Source organism: Cydia pomonella, chromosome 6, assembly GCF_033807575.1.
Source record: "Cydia pomonella isolate Wapato2018A chromosome 6, ilCydPomo1, whole genome shotgun sequence".
In the NCBI taxonomy this organism is placed as follows: domain Eukaryota; kingdom Metazoa; phylum Arthropoda; class Insecta; order Lepidoptera; family Tortricidae; genus Cydia; species Cydia pomonella.
In genome coordinates, this window is record NC_084708.1 from 8,363,891 (window position 1) to 8,378,133 (window position 14,243).

General features: G+C 36.2%; 1 protein-coding gene across 1 annotated transcript; it reads left to right on the forward strand.

The window, feature by feature from the left end:
* The first annotated feature begins 429 nt into the window (after positions 1-429).
* LOC133518859 (sodium-coupled monocarboxylate transporter 1-like) lies at positions 430-11,911 on the forward strand. Its single transcript, XM_061852606.1, has 14 exons — positions 430-871; positions 1,754-1,913; positions 2,053-2,118; positions 2,289-2,340; positions 3,004-3,071; positions 5,214-5,368; positions 6,897-7,037; positions 7,729-7,837; positions 8,800-8,909; positions 9,106-9,248; positions 9,708-9,835; positions 10,109-10,278; positions 10,796-11,021; positions 11,763-11,911. The coding sequence occupies exons 1-14, from the start codon at positions 660-662 to the stop codon at positions 11,829-11,831; spliced, it is 1,809 nt and encodes a 602-aa protein (XP_061708590.1). The 5' UTR covers positions 430-659; the 3' UTR covers positions 11,832-11,911.
* The last annotated feature ends 2,332 nt before the right edge of the window (positions 11,912-14,243 follow it).

Here is a 14,243-nt window from a genome sequence, read left to right on the forward strand (position 1 = left end):
TCTGCACCATTTTTACATGTATCTGTTTAGCCCGATGGTTGACTGGTAGAGAATGCCATTAAGCATTAAGTCCGCCATTTGTACAATATTTTTTGTATTTTGTGCAATAAAGTTTAAATAAATAAATAAAAATACAAAGGAAGTTAATAATCATATTAACTTTTTAAGCCCAAGCAGGGGCCCAGGCCCAATTTGACAAGTACCTACTATTGTGGTTGTACTTGCAGTTATCGTATCTACATATGACGAGTAAGTAGCGACACAAACGGCATGAATAATGTAATTACATAGGAACCTCATCTTCATGAACACCTTATCAAGCCAAGGTCTTCATTAACAGACAAGGTTGCAGGATTCGGTGGTCACTGTTACTCACTTGTTTTTAAGTATTAGTCAGTTCCCGATTCGCCCGTGGGGGGATCTCGCAACATCCTCTTTTAAATTGCGAGTTATCGTAATTGTTTGATTGCCAGATTGCTGGTCTGTGCCATTCGAGCTTAGGGCGCCTTGTGGACTAGGACATGATATCAGAAAACAATATTTTTTACATGGAAATAACATCTGTGGTAAAGGGATTATTAAGGAGCAGTTAATACCCCTAGCCTAACCCGCACAGGTTAACCTCTTAGTGAATAGTTTTTTACAACCAACGGAAAAAAATGGGGCACCTTCATGGAGATATAAATGAGATGGTGCATCAAATGCAAAGATTCTCGTGGGTGGATTACGTAGTGTTTGTGTTTATGCTGGCGATTAGTGCTCTAGTTGGTATTTATTGGGGTTTCATGAAGAAACAGACGACGCAGAGCGATTATCTGCTGGGCGGAAGGAATATGAAGGTCGTTCCTGTTGCCATGTCCTTGGTAGCTAGGTGAGTAGGTACCTAATAATGCTTAGCTAGGTGTAATCAAATCGCTGGGTCGTATTTATTGTTTTTTTTTGGGAAATTCGAATTTCCGTGTTCCTGGTTAGGTACGGCGGTTTTGAACGAATACATTTTCCGCAATTGCAATAATAATACTTCGCTAAATCTTTTTTATTGGCGTAGCTGTAGTGTAAAGATTGCCCGCGCAGAAGCTAAAATACCTGTTACTCAAACATTAACCAGAAAGCACTAATTATACGCGTACTTTGGGCCCTAATAAGGTTTTGGGTGGAATTCTACCAGGATTGATCAGACAAAACATTATTTATCGCAGACAGCGTAACTAGACCTAAATACAGACACAGATTACCTAAGCCATATGTAAACTTGTCACTCACTGCAAAAAATGCCTATATTATGTGTATCACAATTTATAACAAGTTACCTGATCGTTTTAAGGATATGGATCTCAAACTGTTCAAATCAAACACAAAAATGTGGCTTATAGAAAAATGTTTTTATTGTGTTAATGATTATTTAAGTGACTCATAAGTATTGTTATTCTTTAGATAAATATGTAAATACCTATATATGCAAATGTATGTACACCTGAAAAGGTAAAGTCTCAGTGTAACGGAATGTGTAATTGTATATTCGACCTGCAATGTAACCTGATTCTTATATACAATAAATAACTTTGAACTTTGAACTTTGAACTTTGATAGTACATGTAGTAATTTATTCAGAGTTTGACAAAAAAAAACTACAAACTAAACTAAACAGTCGCCAGCTAATGGCATTAACTGGTAACCTATCTTATGTTCCAACACAAACAATCGACGTGTTTCAGTGGTTATTTCTTAATGATTCAATTAAGTCTTTTTTCAGTTTTGTATCAGGGATAACGCTCCTGGGTTCTCCGACCGAGGTGTATATGTATGGAACGCAGTACGCCTTCATCATGGGCGGGATCTTCCTCATGTCCTTCGTGATGACTCAGGTCTATCTTCCCGTGTTCCACGAACTTAAAATCACTTCCAACTATGAGGTTAGTACTAATTTTAGGGCTTTTATGTTTTAATCCGCAGATAGGTCTAGTCTAGATATTAAGTTAACAAATGATACAACACCCTTGATAATGTTATAAAAGTAATTGTATCAACTTTTATTATTTATACTTGTTTCAGTACTTATCAATGAGATTTGACAACAGGGTACGGCTATTTGGATCCTTTTTGTTTGCGTTTACTTTGGTGAGTATATTTTAAAATATTTTTGATTAGTAAGTACTTAAATAATCTATTTGTAAAAGATTGTCGTTCAGTAAAAATATTAACTTAATTTTATCGTGAACCCCATTTCAACCGCACAGTGCCATTATTATTTTATAGGTACACGTCTAATGATTTTGAATTGTCTACAGATAGGCTGGTTGCCGATTGTTATTTACGTGCCTGCTTTAGCGTTCAACCAAGGTGATATTTTTTAAAATGAATATTTTGATGATCTTACTTAGGCATCTTAGCAAGGTTCGTTGCCTAAACACGGTAGGTACTCCACTAAAATGGTCTCTATTATATCACGATTGTATAAAATACTATACCAGCCTCACTCAATTAAATGGTAGACCTATAATAGTTGTTTTAAAAAGTAAATAATAATAATAATAATAGGGCTGCTGGTGGCACCCTAGGTTAGGTTTTTTATAATGTGTTTATATATATTTTGTATTGTTTTGTAAGTGTTTTTATATTTTACTTTTATATTCATATTATAAATGACCTAGCCTAAGACCAAAAATAAATAAAGGAAATAATAATAAATATTATAGCACATTATTACACAAATTGACTAAGTCCCACAGTAAGCTCAATAAGGCTTGTGTTGAGGGTACTTAGACAACGATAATATATAATATATAAATATTTATAAATACTTAAATACATAGAGAAAACACCCATGACTCAGTAACAAATATCTATGCTCATCACACGAATAAATGCCCTTACCAGGATTTGAACTCGGGACCATCAGCTTCATAGGCAGGGTCACTACCCACTAGGCCAAACCGGTCGTCGTAAATATGTTTCGATTTTGAATAAATATCTGAAATCAAGTGTTTACTGTTTTTCTTTCAGTTACTGGAGTTGATATACATATTATCACACCGATTGTGTGCTTGGTCTGCATATTTTACACAAGTGCAGTAAGTGTCTTATATTTCTATAGCCTTTTCCTGAAATTGTTTCATATATAAAATAAATAAACATATTATGTGTTTTGGTTCGACAGAGCTATGAATAAATGGGTCAAACATATTTCAGAAATAGGTCGCTTCTGTAGACAATACAATACAGTAGCTGTAGACCATTGTTTAAAAAGCTCAACATCTTACCTTTAGCATGTATTTACATTCAAAAAATTTGTAATTTCGTTAAAAGGTACTATGTTTAACGTTCTGATATATTGTTCAAGTAACCCTAGACCACAATACAAAAATATTCTAAATCAACCGCGCTGCATGATACTGATATTTACAGAAGGAACCCTTACAATGCGAGTATTGTAATATACAATAAATTACCAGTACAAATAAAAGCACTCGAGGGCAAGGAATTTACTAAAAAACTGAGTTATTGGCTCACCGATCGCTGTTTTTATAATGTAAATGATTTTATGAACCATACGGAGTGATATACAATTTCTTAAATGACTTAGTATCTTCTAATTCTAATCTGATTCTAACTGATTCTTACTCTTTATATTACTGCCTCTTTTTTTACTGATGTTATGTTACTCTATATTGTATGTTATCCTGAGAATTTAAATTCTAATTAATACCCTTTGTATTTGCATACTGTTTATAACAGTTGGAATAGGTGAAACGTATTTTTTTTACATTAACACATGTAATCTTTACCCTTTTTCTGCGAATAAATTATTGTTCGTTTGTTTGTTTCAATAAAAGTCGAAGACCCGTGTGACATTTTTTTTTTTTTATTTAATTCTAAAGTAATACTAAATAAAAATAATAACCAACCTGTAACGGCGTAGCGGAAAAAATAACCTTTGATTCTCTTAACTTTGCGACGTCTATATAGGAAAGACACGAACGAGTTAAGCATACAATAAAATGTGTATGACCCAAATATTACTAAATATTATCCAATAACTTATAATCATTCCTACATAATTAACAACAACCCACACTCAGTCGGTCTGCGTTTCTACGCTATAATAAGAATGAAAGGTTCCTAATAAAGCCATATCGCTCTGGATTATAAGCGGTTTTGAATTATTCGAGTGGTTGTCTGGTGGTGGGTAATTTCTATAATAGGGTTGTTTCCACCTACAAATCTTAGGGCAGAATTGTATCCCAATAAATTCTTTTGGATTATAAGAACATGTAAAACTACTTTTACGGGACCTGTAATGACCATATTTTTGTAAATATTGAATTTAAAATATCTTTTGGCACACGTCACGTGACCAAACTCGAAACGTCTTTGAAGATTTTGATGACATCACAACTCTCGGATTGACACTGTTGACAGTTAGGCTATAGACAACAAATGACAAATGTCGGTTGACAGCTCGTATCTTCTACGTGTGTATGTAGTTATATGTCAAACCGTAAACTGTGACGTCACTCAATTTTCAAAGAGCGTTTTGGGCGCGAAAGCATCCGTCAAAATATATTTTGTTCATTTAACATATTTAAAGCCGTTTTTAGTATAAAGTTGAATTTTAGGGCAACTTTTAGTTAATATAGAACGTAATACGAGCGTTTCAAAAAATTGGAAACAACCCTATTGTGTATTAAATTTTAGGTATTGTGAAGGTTTGAAACCTTCACAGTCTTTGGGTAGATAACAGGCAACGATTATATATTTGAATTCAGAACTATCGCCCTGTTTGATGTTTAAAGATCAAATTTACAGCCGTTCGGGGATGGGAGGGTGGCAGTCATTAAGGGTAGTTGATTTAATTATCTCGCTAATTAAAGAAAAAATATGTAATATCAGAAATCTGCGTCTGCGTTTATATTCTCCACCATAGTTAGACCGCATTCCTTTTTACATGGTGGAGGTGCGGGATACTTATTCTAGCGTTCTTCTTCACGCTTTATCTAAAACGCGAAAACTGGGAGAAACTTTATGCTAATTGTAGGCATTGTAGCATCCTCATCACGTCATACGGTCTCTCCGATCCCATACTCATAAGAGCTTCGTAAATAAAGATTTGTATGGAGCTCTAAAAATCAGTGCAAAGCAGACCGTTAAATTGAACACTGAAATCTAGTGTACCTTAATATTCTTATCATTTTCACCTTTTTCTTCTTTACCAGGGTGGTCTTCAAGCTGTGGTATGGACAGATGTGATCCAAATAACTGCCATGGTCGGGGCGATGGCATTGGTGGCAATCAAGGGTACCCTCGACGTGGGGGGCATTGGAGTCGTGTGGCAGCGCAACATGGACTCTGGCAGGATAGAATTACCTAAGTAAGGAATATCACACATGAGCTGATTTTTTCAGATATTCAGAGCCTGAATTTCTATGGTCACTTGTTAGAATAAGGTATTCTCTGTAAAAAAGCCAGATGCCATAGTTGCGTGAAGTCTCCATTAAGGATTACTCACGTTAGAACGGTCCTGGTCCGGGCCGAGGCGCTCATCACTTCAGTTAGAAAGCTTTACGTGATCACCGATCACCCGTCATAGGAAGTGAAGTGTCGGAAGCCACGGTCAACCTTTATTCATCATCCTCTTTTTTCTGAAAGGTTATAGCTAAAATCTTTTGAACAATTTAACCTTTTGAACGCCACGCCTATCGCACGCGGCGCGTAATCGTGAACCTTGTCGGTACGCATGAAGGTTGATATTGGGCTGTAGCCGCGCGCGTCATATGACGTCTTTGGCAGTCAAAAGGTTAAGGAGGCATGTGCCCAGCAGTGGGACGTACCTATCTATTCGCTGGTGCTAATGCAAATATAATCCTCTAATCTATTGTCAGATTCAGATGTCTCACTAGTAACTCCAAATATAAATTAATCCAAACGACGACGTCCCCACATTGCTACGCGAATGCCCTTGGTGTATGTCACTTAGAACTACATACAAATAGTCACAGGATATGCATTTGCATATGGAACAGCTGGATGCCGGTTATCATCTTATTTATTTCTCTGCCCACGTAGAATAAATACATGATCCACTATTAGGTCAACCATCATCAAATCATACGTCTATTTTGTTCTTCCCACACATGGCTATAAATATTCATAGGAATCATCCTCAACGATGACATCAAATCAACCACTGGATTAAGTATAATGTAAACCTTTAGTTGCATATAAGGTTCACAGGGGGCCTATTTGACACGAGAAAGTCACTAAAGGTGACGTGGCAGTCATATTTTATAGCTAGGTACACAATGTCATTATACAATGACATTATACCAGGGATCGGAACCGGTTTTTTGCAAAAACATCGAAATAACCATATATTTCGGTTTATTTTATACTCAAAATGTAGGACTCAGTTGTGTTTTTAGATAACGACTTCGTATTATTAGATTGCCCGATTAGGAATGAAATAATTAACAAAGAACGAAAAAATACCGTTTTCGTTCCCATACAAAAAATACCGGTTTTCGATCCCTGTATTATACAATGTGTCTTTATATTATATAAAAAATATATTTAAATAGGCATTATTTCCATTACGATTTAGAATACATTATACTATACAAAACTTAGAATAAAAATGACTTTATAACATTCAATTTATACCAAGTGACATTATAACAAGAGTATGATAGTTTTTTTATGATTATATTAAACATTAGCATTTCACACGCAAATTTTCCACTACGTTGTATCAAAATGTTAAAATACTCTAGAAAACAATTAAAATACTGTAGAAATAAAATAAAATCGTATTTTAAATTACACAACACAAAGCCTAACAATACTTACGCCTTTCCTGCTCTTCCAGGTCACTTTATGCCAATATTTAATTTACCCCACAGCTGGGATCCCAGCCCCACGGCGCGGCATACGATTTGGAATCTTGTGATCGGCGGCCTGATCTATTGGTTACAAGCCAACTCGGTCAACCAAACCATGGTCCAGCGGTACTTGGCGCTGCCGACTCTTCGCGGAGCTAAATGGTATGTATTTAATGTACTTACAATCGGGGACCTTCGCGGTGAACCAGTTCAGATTTTTTTGCCTCGATCCTTACGAGCGAGCTAAACTCCGCCTCCCAGAGAGGTAACCAATTACGATGCATTTAGAATTCTTTATCTTAATAATGAAAAGGGTAAAAGCAGGTATTAATGAGACAAACAATAATAAATGATATGATTATGGTCATGATTAGGCTAAACTTCGCCTCCCCATAAAGATAACCAATTAGGATGCATTTAGCATTCCTTATCTTATTTAGTTTGCAAATGCCGGCCGTCACAAAGACAATGGACGACAATAAACTTTACCTGAGCTAATCTTTTTTTTCGTTCACTTTTTTACACTTATGCCATATATATTATGGTCATAACTTTTGTGTTCACCACCTGCAAGACGTTTAAATTTTTTTCGCCCCTAGGGTGGTTCACCGCGAATGTCCCTGATTGTACCTACTTGTTAAGTTCGTGTCTAATAAAATGTTCAAAAAATATTTTTATTTAAAATTTAAAAAGTTGTTTTTACTATAAATCATTATTTTTCACTAATTAATTTCTATTGAATAGAAATATACCTAACCCCGTGTTAATTTGCAAAGTGGAACCAAACACAGAAATGGCCGGCATTTTGAATTTTAATTTATGTTTAATCACTTACGTATTCATTTGTTTACAGTGCCGTAATATTGTTCTGCATTGGCATATCCACTCTTTACTGCTTTTGCCTGTATTGTGGATTACTCATCTACGCTAGATTCCATGACTGCGATCCATTGACTACCAAGGTAACAGGAATTTATTTATAATTACAAAAGAAATAAATCATATTTTGGAAAGTTTCCTTTATAAGCATACGAAATCACTTTTTACAACGTTTTCTTTTCTGGGTGCCTAGACAAGAGCACAATCGTTAAAAAAAATGCCAAATGGAACTTAAATAATTAAATAAAGTGACAATCTCCATTTCAGGCAACTACTAGTTGCCCAAAGTCTATAAATTAGCATTGTACATATTATAAAAATATATTTTAAAACTAAATACGACAAGTCACATTATGGACGTTCAGTCGGAACGCTCAACGCAAATAATGTATTGAAGTAGTCACTAGTGACGTGATTTTTCGTAGCATCTGGCACCCCGATAAATTATTTAAATTCGATTGGCTGTTCTATTAAAGATTATCATCTTGGCTAGGTCTCAGACCATATTATCATTCGGTTCTTGTCTGTTTGTCTGATTTAATTTCTTGTCTTTTAATTATTTATATAACAATTCAAGTCTTGGAGACCTTTTACATCTGGATAAGGCTTAAGGATAATTTAATGATAGTTTTTTAAATTATATTTTACTCTGACATTTAGAGACTTTTACATTTCTAAAGAATTTTAGTATTTTTTTATTGTTTTTTAACATCGTTTTTTTTTGTTTTTTATTGCTTGTAAAAAAGGAGAATGGGCAATTTGTTCCATGGATGTATACTGCTGGGACTTATCTCGTTTGAAAGGGTTTACTCATAGGATTATTTTATTGTATTACACCAACTTTTGATAACGTGCAGGGACTGAGCAATAAAAAAGGGTCCTACGTTTAAGTACGTACGGGGCTGGAATTAATTGATGAAACATATGCTTGACTTAAAAAAACTGCTAATAAACACTGAAACTTGCTTGTATACTCAAGTCATATAAAAGTGTCCCTGTGGCCTATTTGCTGAATAAATGTTTGATGTTTGATACACATTTTCAGTTGGCGAAGCAAAAGGATCAATTATTGCCACTGCTTGTTATGGATGTCCTCGGTGACATCCCTGGATTACCCGGCGTTTTTGTGGCTGGTATATTCAGCGCTGCTCTGAGGTATGACTAAGATTTATAGATAGCAGTTAAAGTTATAGAATAAATCGTGCCCTAAACGAGGTTTTTTGAGATTTATAAACCTTTACTGCTAGATTTGAATGGTCATGAAAAAATATTTTAACAACTAAATTGTTTATGTACCTGTTGTTAAAATAAAACCTAGTTTAAACTATGCCTGTAATTTCTTTGCTTTTAGTTCCTTATCTACAAGTCTAAACTCAATGTCGGCGGTAGTGCTAGAAGACTTCTACAAACCATTTTTCAAGAAACAACTCACGGAAAGTCAAACCAACTGGCTGTTGAGGGGAGTCGTTGTGCTGTTGGGCATAGTAAGCGTAGGTAATGACTATAAAGGCTTGTGTTGGTTACCCACAGTGGCGTCTTTTGAGCATCGGCGTTTCAGCGCTATGGAAAATGGCGTCGCTACGCAGTTGCGCCACAACGTTGCGTCGAGCAGCTGCCATAGAGTTGACTAGACGCCGACGCTCGGGACACGCTCGTGTGGGGTGGCTCTAAGTCTTCTCTAATTGGGCGCGACATTAAATCGAAAACGATAAACGATCGCGATTTTTTGGAAGCAGGTCCTCTGTGTCAGTTAGAAATACGAGTACAAGAACATGCCCAGTCTATTTCCCTGTGACCGATCCAACACATGTTAGAACTAACGTGAAAATCTAAATAATCTAAAAACTTTGTCGTGCGTCGTGCCCCTTTTTGATTATGAAATTTTCACATCGCTCGGTTGAATAAAATAGCTAGGTATATTTCATTATTTATGTCTTCTGTTTCTGTCTGCAGCCTTAGTATTTGTCGTGGAAAAGATGGGAACGATTCTGCAACTGACAATGACTTTAGAAGCGATGACGATGGGTCCGCTGCTGGGTGTGTTCACGATGGGCATTCTGATGCCATGGGTCGATGCCTCTGTAAGTAATTTTTAGTCAATGTATTTAAGATAATGATAATTCATTCTCATTTAGTAGTAGTCTATTATATGGAGCAATGACCTAGACTCGTGTGTCTTTTCCCCTTGTTACTAATTTGGCTGCGAAACGTGTCGATTTGACTATGATGTTGAAAAGCACCGCCAATTGCAAACTTTTGTGGCTCATAAATTGTGAACATTCCGCCCACAAAAAAAAAACTTTAGCTTTAGTGTTTAAAACACATTTAAGATTCAATTAGGATTCTATCTCCAGGGAGCGCTAATAGGAGGTGCCAGCGGTTTACTAACGATGGCGACATGGTGTTTGACGGCACAGTTTGCCATCGCCCGAGGAGCTATAACCCACGGACACAAACCGCTCACGACGGCGGGGTGTTCGTATAACTACACTGTTGCGGCTGTTGCTGACGTTCCCGTTATTGTGTGAGTTTCCATAATTTATAAAAAAGATTATTGATTTGATGGTGGTGGCATTTGTTTGTATGTGATTAAGTTTGTAATCAAAATGTCTGATTTTAAAAAGTTTCTTTACTCTCTAGTTCCTTGATAATTTCCTTCCTATGAAATATTTTCGTCTATAGTTTCTCTGTGGCATTAACATTCTAGAGACAGTAGAGACCAAACGCGCTGGCCGATTTTTATGATTCTTAAGTCAATCGTTTGTCAATAAATTGTTTTAATTTTATCATCCAAGTGTTTCTAAAGATATTACAAAAAAACAATCAGGCGTCATTTTGAGAAAAAGAAAATCGATGCACTATGTTGAGAGGGGTTTTGTTTTATAGAGACTTGCAAATCATCTTTAGGTTTTTTGTTATTTTTTTCACTTCGATAGACTATTTAGGATCTATAACGATTTAAAATTGGTTAGCAACCATTCTCACTTATTTTTTATAATTTTTTTATTTGTTTGTTTAATTGACTCATAATGTTATCGCAGTGACGAAGTAAACCCCATTCTGCGCGTATCCTACATGTGGTACACCCTCGCCGGCATGTTAGTCACCATCGCAGTAGGCGCATCAGTATCGCGAGTGAACCGCGCGTGTGGTGCAGCATACGTACCGCCGGCGCCAAAACTTCTGGCACCACAGTTGCGGAGGCTTTATAAAGACCCGCCGCATCCGAGTGAAGAACCGTATATAAAGGCTTTCGGAAACAATAAGGTCAGTTCAATACTCGTCGTCAATGTTACGTAGTCTGTTCTTCATATCAGCCTGTTTCCTCGAACAAGATGCGCGACAGCACGGTGCGCTCCTAGCAACCACACTTATTGAACTTGTTGGGTATGCTTTTGTTCTACCTGACACACACCACTTTTATTATAGATTGAATTTATTTACTACTTACTTACTAGCGTGGCACGATTATATTTATGATTTTGGCTCACTAATTTAATTTAATTTCGTAATTGATTGATTGTTGTGTGTTTTCTCATGTAAGTGAATAATTGTTATTCTTTTGAGAAATGAGGATCTTTAAACCGTAGATGGACAAGCGAAAACTATTAAACAGTGTCTCTTCTTGCATTTTTCCTACATCTTTCAATTGAATCTAGCTTTCATTTGTTTAAAATAAAATAACGACACTCACTTATTTAAAGTTGCTTTAGGAAGGATATCATCTGAACATTGGCATAAAAGTTGAAGTGGACAGATGACTTTATATACTTGCAACGGTTACAAAATTTCAGTAACGCAAACATCTTCATAAACCAGGGTTCTCAAAATATATTTACATGGGTCTAAGACGCTGACAATAAGGTCGTGTTAATTTTTGGACTGTTGGCTTGTAAAGATATTTGTAAACAAGACCATACCCGTACTTGTAGAGTATCTCTATATTATCTCGAATATCTGATTCAGTTGTTTTGGAGAAGTCCAAAATAATAACTTTTTTGTTGCCAGGAAGCCAATCAAGTGAATTCCTCCTCTATAAATATGAAGCCTATCTCAGAGTGCGAAGAAGTTAGTTGAGCCTGTAACTGACGGGGTTTTGTATTACTTATAAGTATTAATTTGTAATAAATTATTTCTACATTTTTTGTTTACCGAAATGTATTTTTTTCTTTACCCTCATATATACCCAATAAGGTCTGGAGGTGGTACATAAGTTTGTGTACTTGAGATCTCAAATAAGCGACGATGGCGACTGTGACCGAGAAGGGGCTAGAATCAGAGCCCAGAATCCAGATGGCAAAAGCTGCGGTTAAACGACTCGAGAGGATATGGGAGAACAGAAGCACAAACTGCTAAACAAAGACAAATCTTCCTGTACGTGTTCGAAACCTCGACCATTAAAACCGAAACCCGTAGTAGGATAGATGCAGTCGAGATGTGGTGCTGGCAAAGAATGCTCCGGATCTCATGGATCGAACGCTGTACAGTATGCATGCACGCGCCATGCTCGGTATCAAGCTTCAAGATCGAGTAAGGAATGTCGAGATCTGTCGCCGCACCAAGGTGCGAGACGTGGGTTGCGTCATTATCAAACTTAAATGGAGTTGGGCGGGACATGTTGCTAGGCAGAGTGATGGCAGGTGGACTAAAATGTTAACGGAATGGTGGCCGCTTTCGGATGAAAGACGCCCCTGGCGTCCATTGGCTCGTTGGGTGGACGAAATTCGGAAGATTGCGGGTCACTTCTGGATGAGATTAGCTCAGGGCCGGGACAAGTGGCGTACTGGAAGAGAGGCCTATGCTCAGCAGTGGGCGATAAAGGGCTGATATGATATGATGACAGTATGCACCAATACAGTAAGAACTCAACATCAAATCGAGGCTCTCCACTACTTTCACTCAACGTGTACTCAGTTTCTTCTGCCATCTGAGCAGAACAGGACCAGAAAGTTTAGGGAAACTCGTGTTCACTTTTATCAAATCAAAAACTTTTGCATACATCCTGTACGATAAAAAATAGCAACCAGTCGCTACTTATAATCAATTATAAAAGTGTGATAAGGGGTCACGATCCACCAGCACCAGCTGATGATCAGCACTGCGAAAAACTAGTCAAGCGGTAACTAAACAAACACTGCCTAATGCCTTCCTAACAATATCTTTTGTGTGACCTTTTAACAAGGTCATCAGTCAGTCTCATAGGGGGGCGACCCACGCCGAGTCTCATCTTCACGTATCAAATTGGTTCAGTAAAAATGGATGTTTACTAGCTTTTCAGCTGGTTAGTTGTTCGTATAGATGGCAGATGATAAATCAAAAAGCTGCATGTGTATGAAGCAGTGAGGAGTATTCCGAATCCCTTTGATTTCGTATAATTATTGAAAATCATAATGTAATGATAGTCGTATTATCATTAGTCATAACTCTGAAACTGTTACTTTTCAGGAATTTCCTTAGGTTATCCTATAGATAGGTTAGCTTAGGTTAGGTTTGTTTTATGACAATCCTGAAAAGTTACACGTTTCTGAGAAAAACCAAATTATGGCTAACGAAAATGCGGACAAATACATTATGACTTAAAACTTTATGGGAAACAATAGAGACGCGGAGTATTCAATATGTACTGCGCCAGTAAGGGCTTAACAGTCAAAAGGCTTAAAACGCTCTAATATAGTCGAAGTTATGCTTTCTTTTTAAAACGTCTTAAATTATATGAAACTTGGCATGATCAGTTACGTAGGTAACATTATATATATTTGTTTTATATCTAAAACTTCTGCTCACCCTAATTTCTTTGTATTACAATTTCTAGCAACGAGAACTCGTACTAGACTAATATGTTATTTGAATGTTCATGTCTATATTATTTCAGAATGTCTTCATAAAATAAGAGTGTAACTTCGATCGTATAGCGGCAGCTAGGTTTGTGTGACTCTTAATCCTGATTTTTCCAAGAGAAGAGATGATTAGCAGTGAGACGTAATGGACGATGATAATGAATTATTGGGTCCTTATCTCATGAATAGCCATCGGAGTTTTGACCGCACAGTAAGACTAGTAGCGTTCTATGGAGTCGATATTGGCAATAAAATTCAAGTGATATTAATACTCAAACTTACTAATTTTTTTAATTAGTAATTTTAATTTTATAATTTAGGATAAGAACGTTGACGAGTTTATAAACGAATCTTTAATCTTGTCTTTGCATATATCAATATTACAAATAAGCATAATGACATTTTTTTTTGTATTTCAAAGACAAAATTAAAGGATTGTTTATAAACTCATCAACGTACTTATCCTTGATAAAAAAAAAACAGTAATTGAATTGATAAATGATTATGAATATGAGTTGAATTCTATTGCTAATGTCGACTTCATAGCTCGCTATTAGTCTTACCTTGCGATAAAATCCGATCCGATGCCTACATAATGTGAAAGCATTTGATTTAAGTCAATAGAAGGGATATTTTAAGTAACATGTTCTAG